The sequence below is a fragment of the Charadrius vociferus genome, unplaced genomic scaffold (genome assembly GCF_000708025.1).
Source record: "Charadrius vociferus isolate BGI_N301 unplaced genomic scaffold, ASM70802v2 scaffold917, whole genome shotgun sequence".
Taxonomy (NCBI): domain Eukaryota; kingdom Metazoa; phylum Chordata; class Aves; order Charadriiformes; family Charadriidae; genus Charadrius; species Charadrius vociferus.
Window position 1 is genome coordinate 10,270 of NW_009649175.1, and position 17,289 is coordinate 27,558.

At 44.4% G+C, this 17,289-nt stretch overlaps 1 protein-coding gene across 1 annotated transcript in view; it reads right to left on the reverse strand.

The window, feature by feature from the left end:
* The window catches only part of BCR (breakpoint cluster region), a gene marked incomplete at its 3' end in the record, with an annotated part of 84,203 nt that overhangs the window by 9,422 nt on the left and 57,492 nt on the right, over positions 1-17,289 (reverse strand). Inside the window, exons 3-8 of the mRNA XM_009888605.1 lie at positions 13,372-13,476; positions 12,670-12,855; positions 8,902-9,009; positions 7,085-7,145; positions 6,114-6,166; positions 5,631-5,771 (exon numbers count right to left, since the gene is read on the reverse strand). Of these exons, the coding sequence (XP_009886907.1) occupies positions 5,631-5,771; positions 6,114-6,166; positions 7,085-7,145; positions 8,902-9,009; positions 12,670-12,855; positions 13,372-13,476 (654 nt within the window). The remainder of the gene's footprint in view (positions 1-5,630; positions 5,772-6,113; positions 6,167-7,084; positions 7,146-8,901; positions 9,010-12,669; positions 12,856-13,371; positions 13,477-17,289) is intronic.

Below are 17,289 nucleotides of genomic sequence, written 5' to 3' on the forward strand. Positions count from 1 at the left end.
CAGCAGGTCAGAGGGAAACAATAAAAGGATTTCCCAACTGGCTTACCAGATCCCTGCCAAACCCCACAGTGAGGGAGCGCAGGGCACCTTCCCGGACCTCCCAGCATGAGTCAGCCCATCCTACCCCACCCACCCTGGGGGAGCCAGCAGCCCCCTCAGACAGGACTCGTGCCAGTCAGATGCCCGTGCCACCTCAGCTCCACCGGCCTTCTCTAGCAGTTTGGAAACCAAAGCCCATTTTGGTCAACTCCTCCCACCCAGGGCCAGCAACAGCAATTCCTGTGGTGGCCTCCTGTGAAACAGGGTCTCCTGAAACATGAGGTCTTTTGGCTGGGTAATCCTGCTGTACATGACATACAACAGCCTATGTGTGGGAAATCATCTCTCTACTTGTTTCCAAAGTTACTCTGTTTGCTAAGGTTACCGAAGGTGCTAAAGGTTTCCTAAAATACCCTGAAACGACATATAGATTACAGAAACACCAACTAAACATCCAAGGAAAATATGAGCTTAGCATCATAGTGACAGCACAGTGGCAGAGTGACCCCCTCTCTTCCCCAGATAGCCCCAAGACTGTCAGGTGTCCAGCACAAGAACTCAGCTCAGCTATAGAAAGATGCCCCATGAAGTCTGGGGGAAAACTTCCTATTTTGTATCATAATGCAGTGAATTAGGATCATCTTTAATCTCTCACACAGGGCCTGGGCTAACTGTTACCTTCAATGGCTCTTGTAAAGCTCCTGTACTGGTGCAGTATAAATCCTAAGTCTCCTTTCTAGGCCCTGCTTTCCTTTGCATGTTTTCACCTGCTTCTTCTCCCACCCACCTCAGTTCTCTGGACAAAAGAGCTCTCCCTGTTCATCTTTCAGTGCTTGGATACCCTCTTTGGATTGCCTATTGCTGTCCTCCTCCTCTTACCTCTGTCAGTGAGCATCTTCCCCTCCTCCGCTACCAACCTCATGACTACCTGTACGCTCATCTATTCATCCTACAGCGTTTTAGTGCTCTTTGCATATGATAAATCCTGCTGCTGTCACATACTGTTCAACTCCAGGAAGTGTGGCAGAAGACCAGTTTGTCTGAGACACATTACAAAAAGAGGAATTTAAAAATCTACTCATACAGAACTACAGCTGTACAAAAGGCCGTCTCCTCACTTGTGTGCCGAGGAAAGAGCTCATCCGATGTAGTGACAGCAGAGGCTTGCAGTGTGTGTGGGTGAGAACCCTGGGAAGGACTGGAACATGTGTGATGCAGGAGGAGGAAGGTAAAAGCAGGAGATGGGTATTGGCATATGTCAGTGAGGAAGAGGTGGTTTGGCTTTCTGCAGAGCGTAGGAAGAAAATGATTCCTCATGTGCGTGTGTTGCAAGACCAGCATTGCAGAATAAAGGGATGCTCTGCCTAGGGAGCTAAACTGGCTGCTCTTTGAGCATTTTAATAGCCTTTCTTTTTTCTTTCCAAAGCTCCTGTCACCAGGAGCTCCAGCTGTAAGACAGAGTGTGAAGTATCCAAGATCATTTTTGATTGCTCTGTTGCCAACATCTGCCCAAGGCCTCCAGAAGCAGTAGGCACCAGGCCTCAAGCTGTGCATGGCTGCCTGTGTCTAAGCTTAGCTCCCAGCTTTTCAGAGGCTTTTGTTTGCACTTCTGCTCCCTTGCAAATGTCCTTTGTCCTTTCCCTTCCCTGGCACACTTGGTCTCTACCAAGTTAAATGGGAGCCTAAGGCAATGATACCCAGGTCCCTTGACTGCAGTTTAAAACCACATTTAGAAACATGGCAGAGCAACTTGCCAAGCAGCCTCTTCTCTCCAGGGCAAGGGAAAAAGCGCACAGTAGCATAAGCTGATCCAACATGTGATCTAGCGGGCTTGATCCCAAAAGAAACTGTCTGTCAGCCCTCGTGCGTCTGGACTGGTGCTGATGAGACCAGATACTAAGTCGCTCAGCCAGAAGAGTGACCCAAAACTCAAAAAGGCTTCATTTTTATGCAGCTCGATTCCTCCATGCTGCTGTGTAATCACACAAATACCAGTGTGAATACTTCAGAGAAGGTGGGACTGCATGGCCAGGGGTGAGGCAGAATGGCAGCCACCACCACTCAGGTTGGTCTGAACTGCCCTGAAACAACATTCTGCAAAGAGTATTAGATGAGCAGCAGTCAAGAAAGGTAACACCATCTCCCAAATGAACTCTGCAATTTTTGGCAGTTTCACTAATTCCTGCTTTACAAGAATGGGCTGAATTAGCTGGAAACATAAGCCTTTACTTCTGGCAGGGAAAGATGACACAAACTCCACAGTCATTTGCATCCAGGCTCAGCCAAAAAAAAACAACCCCAACCATGGAGTCCATATAGCTGCTCTGTTAATAAGACTAGAAAGGTTATTATTCCGTTCCTTCTGGCACATAATAGTGGCACATCCTTCACCTCAAAGCATTTGTTTTCCTGCTTCCCCAAGGGACCATCCCCCATAGAACCTTAAACAGGCTCCCTATTTAAGCCAAGAGGATAGTGGTGAAGAAGCATCAGTAGTGAGCAAATAAGATGCCTGCTCCATGGTCCTAAGGGGTGGAAGATTCTCCATCACTCGCATTCTGGGTCAGAAGGTGAAGTGCTACTCAGACCCCCTTTCCCTCCATGCATTTGTTTGGTTATTTAAAGGGTTGGCAAAGTGGATACCTGCAGATAACCCATAAAAAAAGTTAAAAAGTAAAACCATAAATGTAGAAAGATAGGAAAAGGAGGGAGCAAGGGAATGCAGCTGATCAGGCTGAATGGAAACAGATCCAAGAGCCCAGATAAGCCCTCCTGACTCCCTCGTGTTGCCAGGCTGGTGCTCTTCTGGCTCCTCTATACTGCAGCCCTCAGCAAACCACAAAGCAGAGAAGGATAGCCTGGCAGGCAGCAAGGACCAGACTATGTGTTCATAGCCTTAACCCATCAACACTGCCTTCCCTGTTGTAGCCCTCCTTTCTGTCCCTCTGGTGAATGGTTTTACTGCCTTTGTTCCCATCCCCTTGCACTACCTCAAATACTCATTCAGCCCAGCAAATTAAACCCGGTCCACGCATCACAGTAAACTTTCTGTTTATAAGCTTAAGTCTAGAATTGGGAAAAAGCCTACTGAGCCAAGCAGAACCAGGGTGCTGATGTGCAGGAAGGACACCTGACATCACACAAGACAGCAGGCAGGTCAGACTGAGTCAATGCTCCCAGAGCAGGGAATCACCTTTTGCAAAAGGGAGGAATACTGTGCTGATGAGCCTGTACTCTCTCCTGACCTGCACTCCCCTCCTTAGCAGCCTGTCACTAGGGAGATTAACAACTGGCTGCTTTCCCCAGTTCAAAGAAATCCTGAAAAAAAGACCTGGAGCAAGAGGCTGGCAAAGGAGATTTGACTCCTCCCCATGATGCACTCAAAGGGGAAAAATATTCCACATAAAAGGCAAGGACTGGGAAAAAAAGATAACTGAGATCAGCACCTCAGCAATACATGAGGGGAAAGGGCTGTTTTCCCTCCTTCCTCTCCACCAAGGAAATTTCAATGGGAGGAAGACAAATAATGAAAAAAGCCATCAAAGCAAGCTGGTGATTCATTAAAATAAAAAAAAATGCATTATGCATTGAGAGCAGTCAATTAGGAGATGCAAACTGCACACTGTCCTGTCACCCTAGGGGAAGCACAAGCAAGGCGAGTGGGAGGAAAGGATAAGTAGAAAAGGAAAGATTTACAGGCATAAACAAAACCCAGCTATGACCCCAAGCTGAGTAGCTTATAGGAAGGAGCAGCCGTCACTAACCCACAGAGAATAGCTGGGAGCACACTTGTGTCTCTGGATTACTACATAGAGAGTGAACATACCTACTCTCTAGACATAGAGTGGTGTCAGCTGGGGCACTACCACTTTGAAAAAAGTGGGATTTTGGTGCCAAATGACTAAAGAAAGTATCCACCGTCAGATTGCTGAAGTGGAAGGCAAACTCTGGGAAGCATCAGAAGCAAGTCCTTTTCTTCCCTGGGCTCAGTGCAAGCTACATACAGTGAAGGAAAGCACAAAGGGTTCCCAGTCCCCTCCACCCACAACCCCCTCCTTGGGTATGTCCCATTCTTTCCCTCCCCACATCATACACGGAGTCACTGCAGGACCAGTGAGAGTGCGAACAAGCCCGCTGAGCCCAATCCTGACAAGCCTCCCTGTCTTGCTTTCTAAGATCTGACAAATACACCACTCCAAAAAGAGATCATCGGGATCATTCTCCTGAGCCTGTCCCTCTGCCGGGGCTCTGGCACCTCATTAGGATTCTGCATGACACTTCTCAAAGACTGCATCCCTCATTGAGATGCTGACAGACAACCAGAGAACACAAAACGCTCCCTCCCCTGCGAAGGGCATTCCCTCCCCCTGCGAAGCCTGTGATTTCTGCTACGACTCAATCAGCGTCCACTTTAATGAGGCCATCTACTATCACTGAGGCCCTGGTGACTGATGTCTGAGCTTCCACCTCAGCCTCCAATTACTCAGCCCCTCCTCTTCTTTTCTCAGCTGCAGACTTCCTCAGTTGACAAAATGAGACAATGAGCAAGACTTGCGGGACAAAGTACACCAAATTCCCAGTACTGCAGCTTCTAGCAAATCTTTGTCAGCTGAAAATCACTTTAACAGCTAAAAGTGAGCATGTTTAGCTGACAGGATTTGGGAATACATCATGAAGGTTCATGGTATCTTAACAATCTCCTGGGCTTTGCAAGAGATGTTTTTGTACAGGGCAATTTGGGTCAGTTTTGGTCAGCCAATGTCTCTGGCATGCTGCCACAATTCCTCTTACACATACACTATCTGAGCTGCACCTCTCTTTTGTCCAATCTCCTACATCCTTTTCTCTCTTGATACTTCTGTCAGTCCTGGCTTTTCCTCATCAGGAAGGACTGAACTGCCTTCTACTGAAATTATGAGGCAGATGAATCAAGCCCATTGAGGCATGCAGGACTTCAATGTTGTGTAGCTCTATGTCCTCCTTGCACATCGCACGCAGGTAAAGGTACTGCGCATCTTAGAAATTCCTGTGTGTAGTCTAGCTCCTAGCAGAGCTGAGAAGAGTTATGTTACACCCTTAGGAGTCAATCACCTCCCTTAGCTTTCCCAACCCATTCCACTTGTTTTGCTTCCTAGTCCCATTTACAGCATTCTTCTTTAGAAATGAGAACACAAAAAATGAGTTTTATGATGAGAATGAAGATTCTGGAAAACAGCTTTTCCTAATCTTTTATGATTTCTGATGTTTCCTCACCTTTTTCTCCTCCCAAGCTTCCTGTTTGGTTTCAGTTTGCAGGTAAAATACAAATTCATTTAGTGCATAGCAATATGCATCATAGAAATTACGTTATGACAAATGATTACAACAGTGCTAAGGACAAAACTCTAATCGTATTTTTCCTCTGGGTTTCCAAACTGTTTTCCGGACAGAAAACAGAGAAGAGCTGTACCACAGCTTTAGAGAACAAGGACACTGCATAAACTGTATCTTAGCAACAAATTAATTAATAGCATAACCTCCTAGTCCGCTCTACAGAAAGGGTACAACCAGTATTTAGAAACTGAGAAAATAACAAAAGCAGGAAGCCTCACCTCCCCCTTCTTTACAGTCATGGACTGTCGACGAGGAGTGATCTCCTCGTTGATGCTGGAGAGAAAGTTTTGTGAGATCCGCAGAGCATCCTGCAGGAGTGGATGATCAGGGTGGCTCACCGGAGTGTGCTTGAGCAAATCCTGACACCGAACACAAAGAACGGAACCATGAGCAGCACTGGAAAGCAGAAGGGTCTGAAGGCTCCTAACTAGAGCTGTAGGACAAGATGCTCCAGCTTATTCTTAAAGATCAGAGCAAGGCTTTATCTCCAGAGCAGGACGATAATACTCCCCGCTTGATAACACAACTGAGGAGAAAGTAAGGTCCAACCTATGGACTCCCGCCCCTTAGTGTAAAGGGAAGAGACTCTTACGCAGCATGACAGGTTTACTTTTGCAGTCCCACAGATCCATGGAAAATATGAAGGGTGAAGAAAATAGGAAAGGGGCCTAATGTTTGAAAACTACCCTTCAGATACTTACATGCAGGACAAGCGTGCTGCGAGTCACTCGATCCACTGGCTTGTATAATAAAGCTGTGGGAAAAAAAAAAGCAGCAGGAACATAAGGAAGAGGTATCTAAATACAGCCCCTATAGAGCAACATATCCAATGCAACTGAATGTACAGGCACAGTTTTATTAACCAATGAGCTACCGGAAAATTCCCTTTTCTAAAGTTAATGTGCTGCACAGTCAATAAAACACACATGAACACATAGAGGAAATAAACATGCTCCACAGCAAACAGATGTCCCCTTGTGAGCACGCCCTGCCAGACAGTGGATGAGGAGCACGCAAGGTAGTACAGAACAACTGCACACAGCACGGCACACTTCCAACAATTCCCTGGCAACCTGCCTGGTCCCAGAGGTCAGAATTGGGCCTTGCACTCTTAAAGTTGCCAAGGAGGTCTCTGAAAGGTTGGCAGTGCGTCCCTCCTTCTGGAGTTCAGCATGACACGTTGAGTGCTTCCAAATACCGATAGTAGGCCAAAACAGGAAGGAGATTGGCTTTTATATTAGTGAGTATGGAAGCTTCTTATAACTTGGGTTGTCTTCTACTTATGCACATAGAGACAAGCGCCATGGAACCTGATCTTGACCAGGCTCTCTAGATGCTACCATAGGGCAAAAACCATATAACAATAACTGCTAGGATTGCATTTGTGCTGTCACTGGGTAGCAGATGTTCTCTTAAAATCACAGCAGTCCTTTGCTTGGCCTAGTTTTGCCCAAAGGGACTGATGAGGTTTTAAGCCAGGCAGGGGCTTCCCCATGCATGTAGCTTGCTATGCATGAGTTCTGCTACTTAGCAAAAGGGCACTGATTTCGCAGGTAGAGCCAAAGACTCCAAAATCTTCCAGCATTTACAAAGAAAAAGGAAGAGTGGAGGTTTGGCAACAGCCTCCACACAGTCCTGACAAACCACAGTCTCCTCTGCATGGATCACTCACTTTCCAAGGAATTTTTCGTCGTCTGATCTTTAGATTCCTTTGTGCTTCTAGCCTTTAGGTTCTAAAAGAAAAAGAAAACCCACATAGCAGATGGTCAGTCACCTTGAAATATCACATAGGAACGTAAGACACTATCTGCTCCTTCAAGTGTGAGTGGAGGTCAGCCCTATCACAGTTCAAATCAGTGAAGGAAAAATGCGCTTTCCTTCTTGGTAAATCCACCACAGCCATGTCACAGGCACCCACACATCTCAAATATTAAGCAATTTTCTTAGGAGTGCGTGTCAATAGAGATGCAGCAAAGCAGGGAACCACCTATAGTAACAGGTATGGTGGAGTTTTTAAATCACCTGCAGGAGAAAGACAGGTCCATAGGGATGCAGCTGTTATCACAGCATGTGTAGACCACCAATAAATAAAGTACAGGATTGGAATTCAGTACCCCCAGGTTATACTTCCTTATACTTGTACTCAGAGCTGGGTGACTTTGGGCAAGTCGGCTCTCTTTCATGGTAGAAAAGGAACAATGCATGTGACTCTTCTCATAATACGTGAACCGTGAAGTTACATGCATTTATGTGCTGAGCTCTGAAATCCTCACCAGGGCACAAATGCAAAAGTATCATCACCACCATTCCAAATACAGTAGATACTAGCATGATTTCAGAATTAGCCTTCAGAAAACAGCAAAACTGAGGGATCACATTTGCACAGAGCCCAGGACCCCGGGGCCTTAATCTCTATTCTGTCTTCTAGGGACTACCATAATACTATCTATACATATCACTATAAATAAATGTGAAAGTCCATGAAATGCATTTTAGTACAGAAAGAAAAGTAAGCACAGGAGAAGCTACTTTACTAATGACTTGATACCACTAGAGCACAGAAGCAGTCAGGCAAAGGACCAGAACCTGATGGAAATCCTCAGGAAAGGAGAGCGTAGAAGACATTTGCACTCTGATGAATAGTACAGCAGATCCCAAAAGGCAAGCCTTGCTTCCCTCATTTCACAGAAGGAATACGTTTTATTTCACCTCTTTATCATAAAAATCAAAAGCGACGTGCAATGTTGAATGTACTCTGGAGTTTTTTTCAGGGCAATGAATGCCCCCAGTATTATTCAGCTCTGATTATTTATCTGCTTGTTTTTAAGGACACACATATGAAGTTCATGTTCTCTTGGCAACTAAGTTCTTCAAGATATAATCATCACCGCAATACAAAGAGTCAGTGAGACCACGCACTGCAGGCAAAGCCAGTGGCCTGGGAAGCCTGAAAAAGTATTCAAAACGCTTTGACACAAGGTACTCCTCTTCAAGAGGGGAAATCAGAATAGCTCAATGACTAATATTACAGATTATGGTTGACACACTTGCCTTCTTAAACAGAGACCTACCCTGTCCTTCTCTTCACACCAGTGAAACCTGCAATTCCACTGACAGCCATAATTCAAGCCATTAAGGATGGCTTTTTACACCACGGTCAGCATCATCATTAGCAAGAGAAATACTTGAGAAACTCAAATACAGCTTTCCCTTCTAGAAATGCGCGAAGGTGGCACAGAGCTGAGAAGTTCAAAGCAATGCCAATTTTAACAAGATTCCCTGGGTGGGGACAGCACATAAAGGCTATCTATGTGATCACCTCTATTAGCCCAAAGTATAAATCACTGTAAGAACATGAGCCAAAGCAGCGAGCCTATGGGAGCCTCCAGAAGTCAGGGCTGCAAAGATACTTGGAGGATAGACAGAAGTGACATCGCAGGGTATTAGTCAGATCCAGACAGCTCGTGTGTCTGAATACCGTGACATTACCTCAGAGATTTCAGCAAACTGAGCATTGGCTTGGCAGCATTTCTCTGCTGTCTCCATAGCAACTTCATAGTTATCCACAAAGGCCCGGTACACTCCCAGCTGGCTGGCCTGCAGGAAGCAAAACAAAATAAAATAAACGCTGGGGAAGAAGACAGTTTGGGATGGCTAGCCTCAGTATCTAATGATCAGGTCACGTTCCTTCATGCCAATGAATCGCAGGGAATGCTGAGCAGGCCCAGAAAGACACCTCTGCCCTGTCAGCTTTGCTTAAACAGGGCAGGTGCTCCCATGCACCCAGTTCCATGTATGCTGAACGAGTTCACTGTGAAGGATGTGGGAGCCTGCAAGGATGACACATCCTTATTGCTGCCATCTATTTTTCCCATCTGAACTGCCAGATTAGTATCTATTAATATTTTAGCTCATTGATGTAACTGGAGCTGCTGGGTATTTGCCACAAAAAATGAATCAGATAGGAATGATTCAGCCCAACAGCACAAATGTCACCCCAGTAAGTTACTTGTTAGCTTTTGTATGATGGACACACTAACCCAAACCCAGATATTAACCCATATCTGCACTAGTGAACATCATTATAAGGGCAGCAGAGTGCTGAAAATACAGAAAAGTGATCCAGAGCACAATGTGTTTGGAAGGCAGTGACTGTAGCACTAGGTGACTGAAAATGGCAGTTTTCCAGCAGAAGGAATATGCAATTGGTCCAGAAGAAAATGGAGCAGGCCTCAGAGTGCAGTACTAAGCCATTGTTATCACTGAGTCTTAGCACTGATCTGGTTTGCTGACTTAGGAATTGCAGCCATATTCATCCCACAGAACATAAGATCCCAGGTCGGGGAATCCCTCGGTAGCTTCCAAGCTTGTCTGGACTGCAGAGCTAGTTTTGTGTTGCAGAGCTGCACTGGCTGTGCTGTAAACACCTCAGCAGCTTGAACTTGCTTGCAATTGCATGGTCAGTACCAAGCCAACAGGCGGAGTGCTGCAAAAGGCTCCATTAGAGACATTTGTTACCAGAAGAGCTTGCCCTTACCTTATTATTTCAGCAACTTCCCTGATACTTCTGCCCTAGACGTGCAACATGCAGAGCAGTTATCTTTCCCACAGACAGTGCTCTTTTCCTCTCCTGCTCTCTCATAATCATTGTGTTCCCTATTCGCTACAGAGCTTTGTGCAAAAGACGATGGAAGAGAAAAAAAAACACTCTCTGGAGAACATTCCCTGCACAAATTTCTTTAGCTAACAGAGGCTAAAAAACAGCAAGCTATTTCCTAGGGCATATTTTACTGAAAAACTAGGAACCAAACTCAACCCTCATACAAAATAACATGGTTATGGCTGAAGCTGAAGGAAACTGCGCTCATTTATGCCAGGGATGACCTGGCCCCCGCAGCGTGGAGAGACTAAAATCTGTATTTGCCACTGCGGCACAATTCTGTGAAGAAGCTGCTGCCAGAATTACTGACCATTTGCAGGGCTTATGACATGTGGGTTTGGATGATGCCAGCTAACATAGCAAAGCTTTAAAGTTTCTCCATTCCTGTGTGGCTCTTTCATTTCCTGCTAACTCCTGAACAGTCTCTCTAAGCTTTTGTTTTCCTCCTCTAAACATGCCGTCAGAAAAAACACCTTTTTCATTAAAAACTGAGCTTCCAATCAAAGCAATATTGCTCACACACAGTTTTCATGCTGGCTTACGTTTTCTCTTTTTTAATTAAAAAGAACACACTAAAAATTAAACAAGCTTTGGTAGAAATAATTGGGTTTTGGTTAAAATTCTTTCCATTCCTGAAAACTATCAGTGATAATATTTACTAAATATTTCTTCATTTCTGAAAACAGTTCTAAAGTGTTTCCCTTCTAGTTATAAAAAAAAATACATACAAAATATTCCCCAAAAATGAGAAGCATATTTCACTCCCACACGCCTAACGTCTATTTTTTTTTTCTTTTCCTTAGTTTCCACAGGAAAAAGGTGCAATAACAGTCAATGTTGTTGCAAAGTACAATGTACTTTGTGCCAGACTACATGAAATTCTAGAACTCCTTGCATGCATTATCTATAATTTCAATCTACGGTAATTTGTTTTGCGTGATATTAAAGAAAATTGATGTCCCCAGGGACCTCAGGATAGTAACAAGGATTCCAGTGTTTATCATCAGATTGCATGACATAACCACAAGTAAATAGTCTGCTCCAAAAGATTTGATGTACATCCTGTATAGATGTCTTGTAATGCCTGGTGTTCTTGCCATCTCTCTCATCTAGCTGCTTCCCACTGCCTGCCAAAAATTATTACCTTTATCTTATTAAGCAAAGAGTTCACAATTCCCACTGATACTGCACCAAACCACCAGAAATTGAAACTGCTAAGCTAGCTCAAAGCTTCCTGCAGTAGGGCAATTGCTCCTTTGCTTCCAATACGAATCCAACAAAATCAACGATTCTGTTACAAACGCACAAAAATCAGGGGAACATAAAAAGAGAGTGCCAGAAGGGCTTAACTCGTAGACCTGTGATCACCATCAGCAAGAAATGACTTAAACAAAGGCTTAAGTAGCTGTATGGTGAGTCAAAGCTTGCTCGACAGCCAGCAGTGGTAAGGAATATATTCAGGTCTTCTTCAATTAGTGTTATCTGCATTGCTGCACTACATTTTCAATAGTTTGTAAGGCTTCCACTTTCAGCAGCCTTCTGTATCTTTGCTTCAGCAACCAGCAGCAGGTGTTTTTGTCTTCTTAAACCAGTTGCTCAAATTGCATACCATGATCTACTCACCAAGGCCTCAACTTGACCCCTGGTATCTAAAATGTGCTGGCAGTGAAAAGTAGGTTCCCATATTTTGATCTTGAGCTGCTGCTGGGGATGGAAAGCATCATCTTCTAGGCCCATCTGCCCCTGCACCATAGGGTATGGAGCTCATGCTGGGCTACACAGCTGTTAACAACTGAGTGACCCTGGTAAAGCACACTCCCCATCCAATAAACCCCTCACTGGAATGTCAGTCCTACCCTGAGAATCAGAGGCACCTCAGGAATGTAGAGATTCTTTTCTTTTCTAAAAAGGAAGAACAGCTCCTTTAATCCTTTGCTTTCTGCACATGCTAGGGGAGAGGCTACAGGGGCCAAAGGAATGTCCTAGAATGCAAACAATTTGCTATCTGGCTCAGAAACTCAGCAATTTTAATTCAGCCTCAGGAATACGCTGTATGTGTCTTTGTCGTGTTCTGCACTTCGAGAATTTTGTGGAGGTTGCTTGGAGGATTCTCAGCAGCAGGTTGACTGCATCAGCGTATCAAGGCCAGGATGGTGGTAGAAAAGCAAAGCCAAAGGTGATGACCATAAACCAGAGAAAATCAGCACAAGATAGAGCAAAGCACCACAGAGGGAAGGAAGCATGTGTGAGGGAGTTCAGCAATAATGAGGAACACTTAGCTGTCAGTGTTAAAAAGTATGCTTTTTAACAATGCCATTCTCCAATCTTCCTCTAAAGCAAACGGTTTGATGACACTGCAGACAGCCTGGAATTCAACATTTCTATGAAACTGTATTTGTATCAGTAGCATAGCTTCCTGTAGTCTTTAATTTTTGATGTAGGCCCTTCACTGCAGTGGCAAAGCTAGAAGCCTCTCATCTAACCCAACTATGGCCTTTTATCCCTTCAGCCTACACATAGTCACCAAAGGGAATCATACCAGCACCTGAGAGATGAATGAGAGGTCACAGAAACTCTGGTGATGGTAGCTGACTCACCAGCTTTTGGAAGAGGTCCCCTACACGTTGCTGGTGACTCCACTGCTGTACTCGGGGAAAGAGACCATCATAGAATTCTTTGTGGATCTCATATAGCTCAGGCACTTTGAAGAATATTGTCTCAATCTGCTGACTAGTCAGCACAGGCTGAGAAGTGGTGGCAGCTGCTTTCAAAGGCTTCATAGGCTGAAATAAGGAAAGAAGGAAATCATCATGCAAACCAAGTACATTCACCCTTGCCACTTTACCACACATCCCTCCAGACAGTTGTTTTTCATCCTACTAATAAATGATATTTGCATTCACACAACTCCGGAAAGCTAGACACTAACAAGTTCTCTCATGGGGATCAGCCACCCCTGGTAGGTGGATTTTCCCAGGATATTACTGGTGCAATAAAAATCCCTTTGCACTCCATTTCCTTAATCTCTGTCCAACTGTACAGCAACGTACCTGGCAATTAGCAGAGGATACTGAAAGACAGGGCTCCTAGATACTACCACACTAATAACTCCCTGGTTGAGCCATATCCAGCCCTTTCTTTAAGCCTCTCTTTCTCTACTGGAGAAGAGGAGGAACAGGTACCCTTTGCACCTGGTAACTTGTAACCCATGGTATGTGAAGTTCTGTAAAACTTCGGGTGGAAGCCCAGTGAAAATTTAAGTACCAGTGTTTGAAATGGTATCTGCCACCAGCACTTACCAGCAGCAGAGCCTCCAGGTGGCTCAGGTATGTTTCCTCACTGGCTAGGATTCCTGACAGGACCCATTTTCTCATCTCCAGCCCTTTCTCCAGGTCTGGCTCACTCTACAAGGAAGTTGTTATGGAGGAGAAAAGACAAAAAAAAAAAAAAAAAAAAAGAAAAGGTGGGGGGAGAAGAAACCAAGAATGAGGATGGAGAGTAAAAGATATCATTCAGCTGACAACAGCATACTTGATTTTTTAGTTTACTTTCAGACTAAGAAAAACAACCAAACAGAAAACCCACCTGGCTCAGTGTCCTGTTTCTAGAAAAACACAAACGTCAAACATTAAAGGAAATTTTATTTACCAGCAACTGATGTCACTTCGATTATTTACAGGTGTTAGCTTTAGTCATCCAAATTTGGTGCCTCAATTAGGTGCCTAGACTTCTTCACAAAACACAGAACTTAAAAATCAGAATCCTAAACAAATCTTAGGGACTCTTGGTTATGTGCAACTCACTCCCTCCTCTCACAAGAGTTCTCTATGATCTTACTCCAAGGCCATGTTTCTCTATGCAGGCAGGATCACTTCCCTTGCCACTCACAGATGTGTGTGAACATAACAGCAATGTCAGGCTGTAACTGCTGTAAGATGGCTGTTCTTTCTCCCACTCTCTACTATTCAGTAGATTATTTTTCAGTGCCAGCTTGCACAATGTCTATTTTTAGTTAGAGGATGGAATAATCAGCACTCCTTGGAACACACATGCAGATTTTCTTACTGGGATTCCGTGAAGGAGTTCTTAACCAAAACAACTGAAGAAAGAGAGGAAAAAAAATAAATACATTCATGGGCAAATGTACACATCAAGAGAAGACTAACATCACCGGTTCAGAGAAGCAATAATCCCCTCTGGTGAATTCCAATTATCCTTCCTCTCAAAACTGTTAGCTGAAAAATGTTTAACCTGATAAAGTGAAATTGAGTATTTCCATAAACTCTGAAAAAAGTGTGGCCAAACAATGAAGGTTATAAATCTTGAGAAACACCATCCTTTTACAGAATCTTATTTCCAGTTCTTTTTATTTCTGCCATTCACAGAAATGTTTTTTTACAATTCTTGCAACCTTTTTATATTGTTAAATGTCTCTAAGAATAGAGTCAGTAGTTGAATCTGAAAGGGTAGATACTTTTCAAGGGCTTTAGGGAGGTTGTTTTGGGCTCCATCCTACTCCTCTTAATATCCAAAGGAATCTTCAGCTATTGATTTCAGCAGCAAGAGGATCAGGAAACATGGCAGTATGCTCCACTCTATTGACTGAACATAAAGCTGACAAAAAAGCTCCATTTAGTTTAGGGTCCTATGCTTTGAACCCTGAAGATGTATACATGAGGTTCATTATGGAGAAGGTATCTTGGCTATAGGGAAGCTTACAGTACCTATCACGTTATGAGTGTGACTTTGAACCTACGCACCACATGAAGAAAGAAACAGATCCTCACGCTCCCAGATATTTCTGGATTCAGACTCATCAATAACCATCCTGACTTTTGAACGCTTTCATTACATTTCACAAGCTCTTTTCTAGGCTAAAAGACCTTGCAGCAACTACTTTATAAAAATTTTGTGAGGTGTCAAATACTGCCACCACCTCTTAAATAAAAGTGGCAGACAGAAGCTGTTCTAAGGAAATGAGTAAAATTTACACACACGTCAGGTACTGCATGGAAAGAAGAACTTGTCTTTGTATCCTGCCCTTCAGTAAGGTTCAGTAAGAGCCACAGCGCCTTTTAAAAATCTTGAAAGGGCATCTCAAAGAAGCTAGGATTTTGTAATTCAGCAGTCGTGTTCAGAAGATTTCAGAAAAACACCAGTGACAAACTACGTGGTAAAATGAATGCTGCAACAGATTCTGTGCATCTACACGGCACACGTGTAACTGCCTGTCACAGACAGAAATGTGCAACAATGTTATGACCGTTCCTTATGATTTCTGTATCAGTACTGCCTGGACGTCCACCTCATGGACCATTTTGACATGTAATCAAGACAGACAGCCTCAAGACATTTAACAAAGATTGCCTTCATCCAAAGAGGCAGGGATGTAGCAGCCCTGGTGCAAGAACAGCACAATACCTCTTGGTTTCCAAAGATTTCTTACAACACTTACAAAAGAAAAATGCAGCTTCACAAAGAAGCATTGAGGAAAAACTAACAGCACTCCGAAGTCCCCGCTGCTGAGGATGAGGTAACTGGTCAATATTGACACAGTACTATAATTATCTTCAGCAGGTCCTCTTGGAGGAGGTGAGGATTTAAAAACCAGCTGGGTATGTTTGTAACATCTGTAAAGAGCAGCACACAATGACAAGTTATTTAAATGATTCAAACTTCCCCATCATGACAGTGGCACAACAGTTTTCCTTGTAGCACTGAGAACAGTTTTCCTCTTCACAAATAAATGCTTTAATTTACAAGCCAGTTCTTGCTGGGCACCGTCAGCTGACAGAGACGGCATTTTCTGCCTGAATGTTAATTTCCTCTCTTTAAAAGAGATGTGCTTTCAGAGAGACAAACATCTCCCAGGACACACTAGTCTTTCCTTCCTGGCCATTACCACAAGGTCACTTTGCAAAGTCCACAGTATTGTCCTAACTCTTTTTAATAGGAGCGTTTTCCAAGTGTGATGCTTGCAAAACTCTAGCCTCAGATGCAGCTAGACAGGGCAAGGCCTGGCTGCTTTAAGCTACAGTGCGGCAGTTGCTGATGAAACCCTCAGGGGAGTTGATGCAACAATCACATAGCACATTACAAGGTTTCCAATGCGGTACCTCAAATTTACATCCAGACTCCTTATACGTGAAAAGATGATCTCCTGCTGCTCCTGCTGTGTCAGGGATCAATACGACACCATGGCGTTGCTGTCTGCATTGTGCTGCCACTCTGCATTTCCTCCTGAGAGCCACTGCCCTGACAAGAGTATCCTGCTGAGGGAAGCCTTTTCCAACAATGTCATCTGGGGATGCACTGAGCAGCATCTCTTGCTGCTAGATGAATATCTGGAAAACAGCCCCTGTGCTTCTTCAGCCTCAGGGTGCTTTTAAAGTCACACGTGTTATGAAACGTACTCCAGGACTGAGAAATTCACCAGGAGCTGGTGCCAACATCAGGAAGAGGAGGAGCAGGTTTATTATTTGGTATTACAACATTCCTCACTTACAGAATTGGAAACAGGCTCACCTGCTCACCCAAAACAAGACAGAGCAATTAGCAGGCAGAGATACTGCGAGACTGTCCTTGCGCTCCCCTTACAGCATGCCAAGATGTGATACACCCAGTGCCAAGGGCATTTTCTGCTTTGCCCATATCTGACAAAAAAGGGAAACAAAGAGCAACACTGTGACCACAATAGCCTCACTGAGTGCTCTGTTTCTGCACTCCAGGCAGAAGGGCAGTTAAGAGAGGGAACATCCTGGGCGTAGGTATCAAGCTCCCCACTGGATCAGGGAGACCTGCCAAGACTGAGGATGCCTTTCCCCTAGCCTGGCAAGAAGGAAGCAGTCAGAAATCTTTGAGCTGCTTGTGGCAAGGGGTGGAGCTGGTACCACATCTACCAGACCGCATTAGCTAGGGGAAAATACACCTATTAACCAAAGTGCAGATGGGATGCTCCCAGCAGGATGTGGGAGCAGCCTGTATTAGCAAAGCCGAGCCACTCAGCAGGGAGTGCCAGGTGGTCAGCAGTCCATCCCCTGCTTCCTACCCAGCTTGGTTAGCCCGTTTTTCACTTGTACAAGTCTGACTAGTATTTCACGTTCTGACTTTGTCCCTACCTCTTTGATGCCAGCATCCATTTCTAGCCTTTCTCCACTGCCCTTCCATCTTTTGGCTACTACCTCCCTAATCACAGGTTTCAGAATAAATCTATCTGA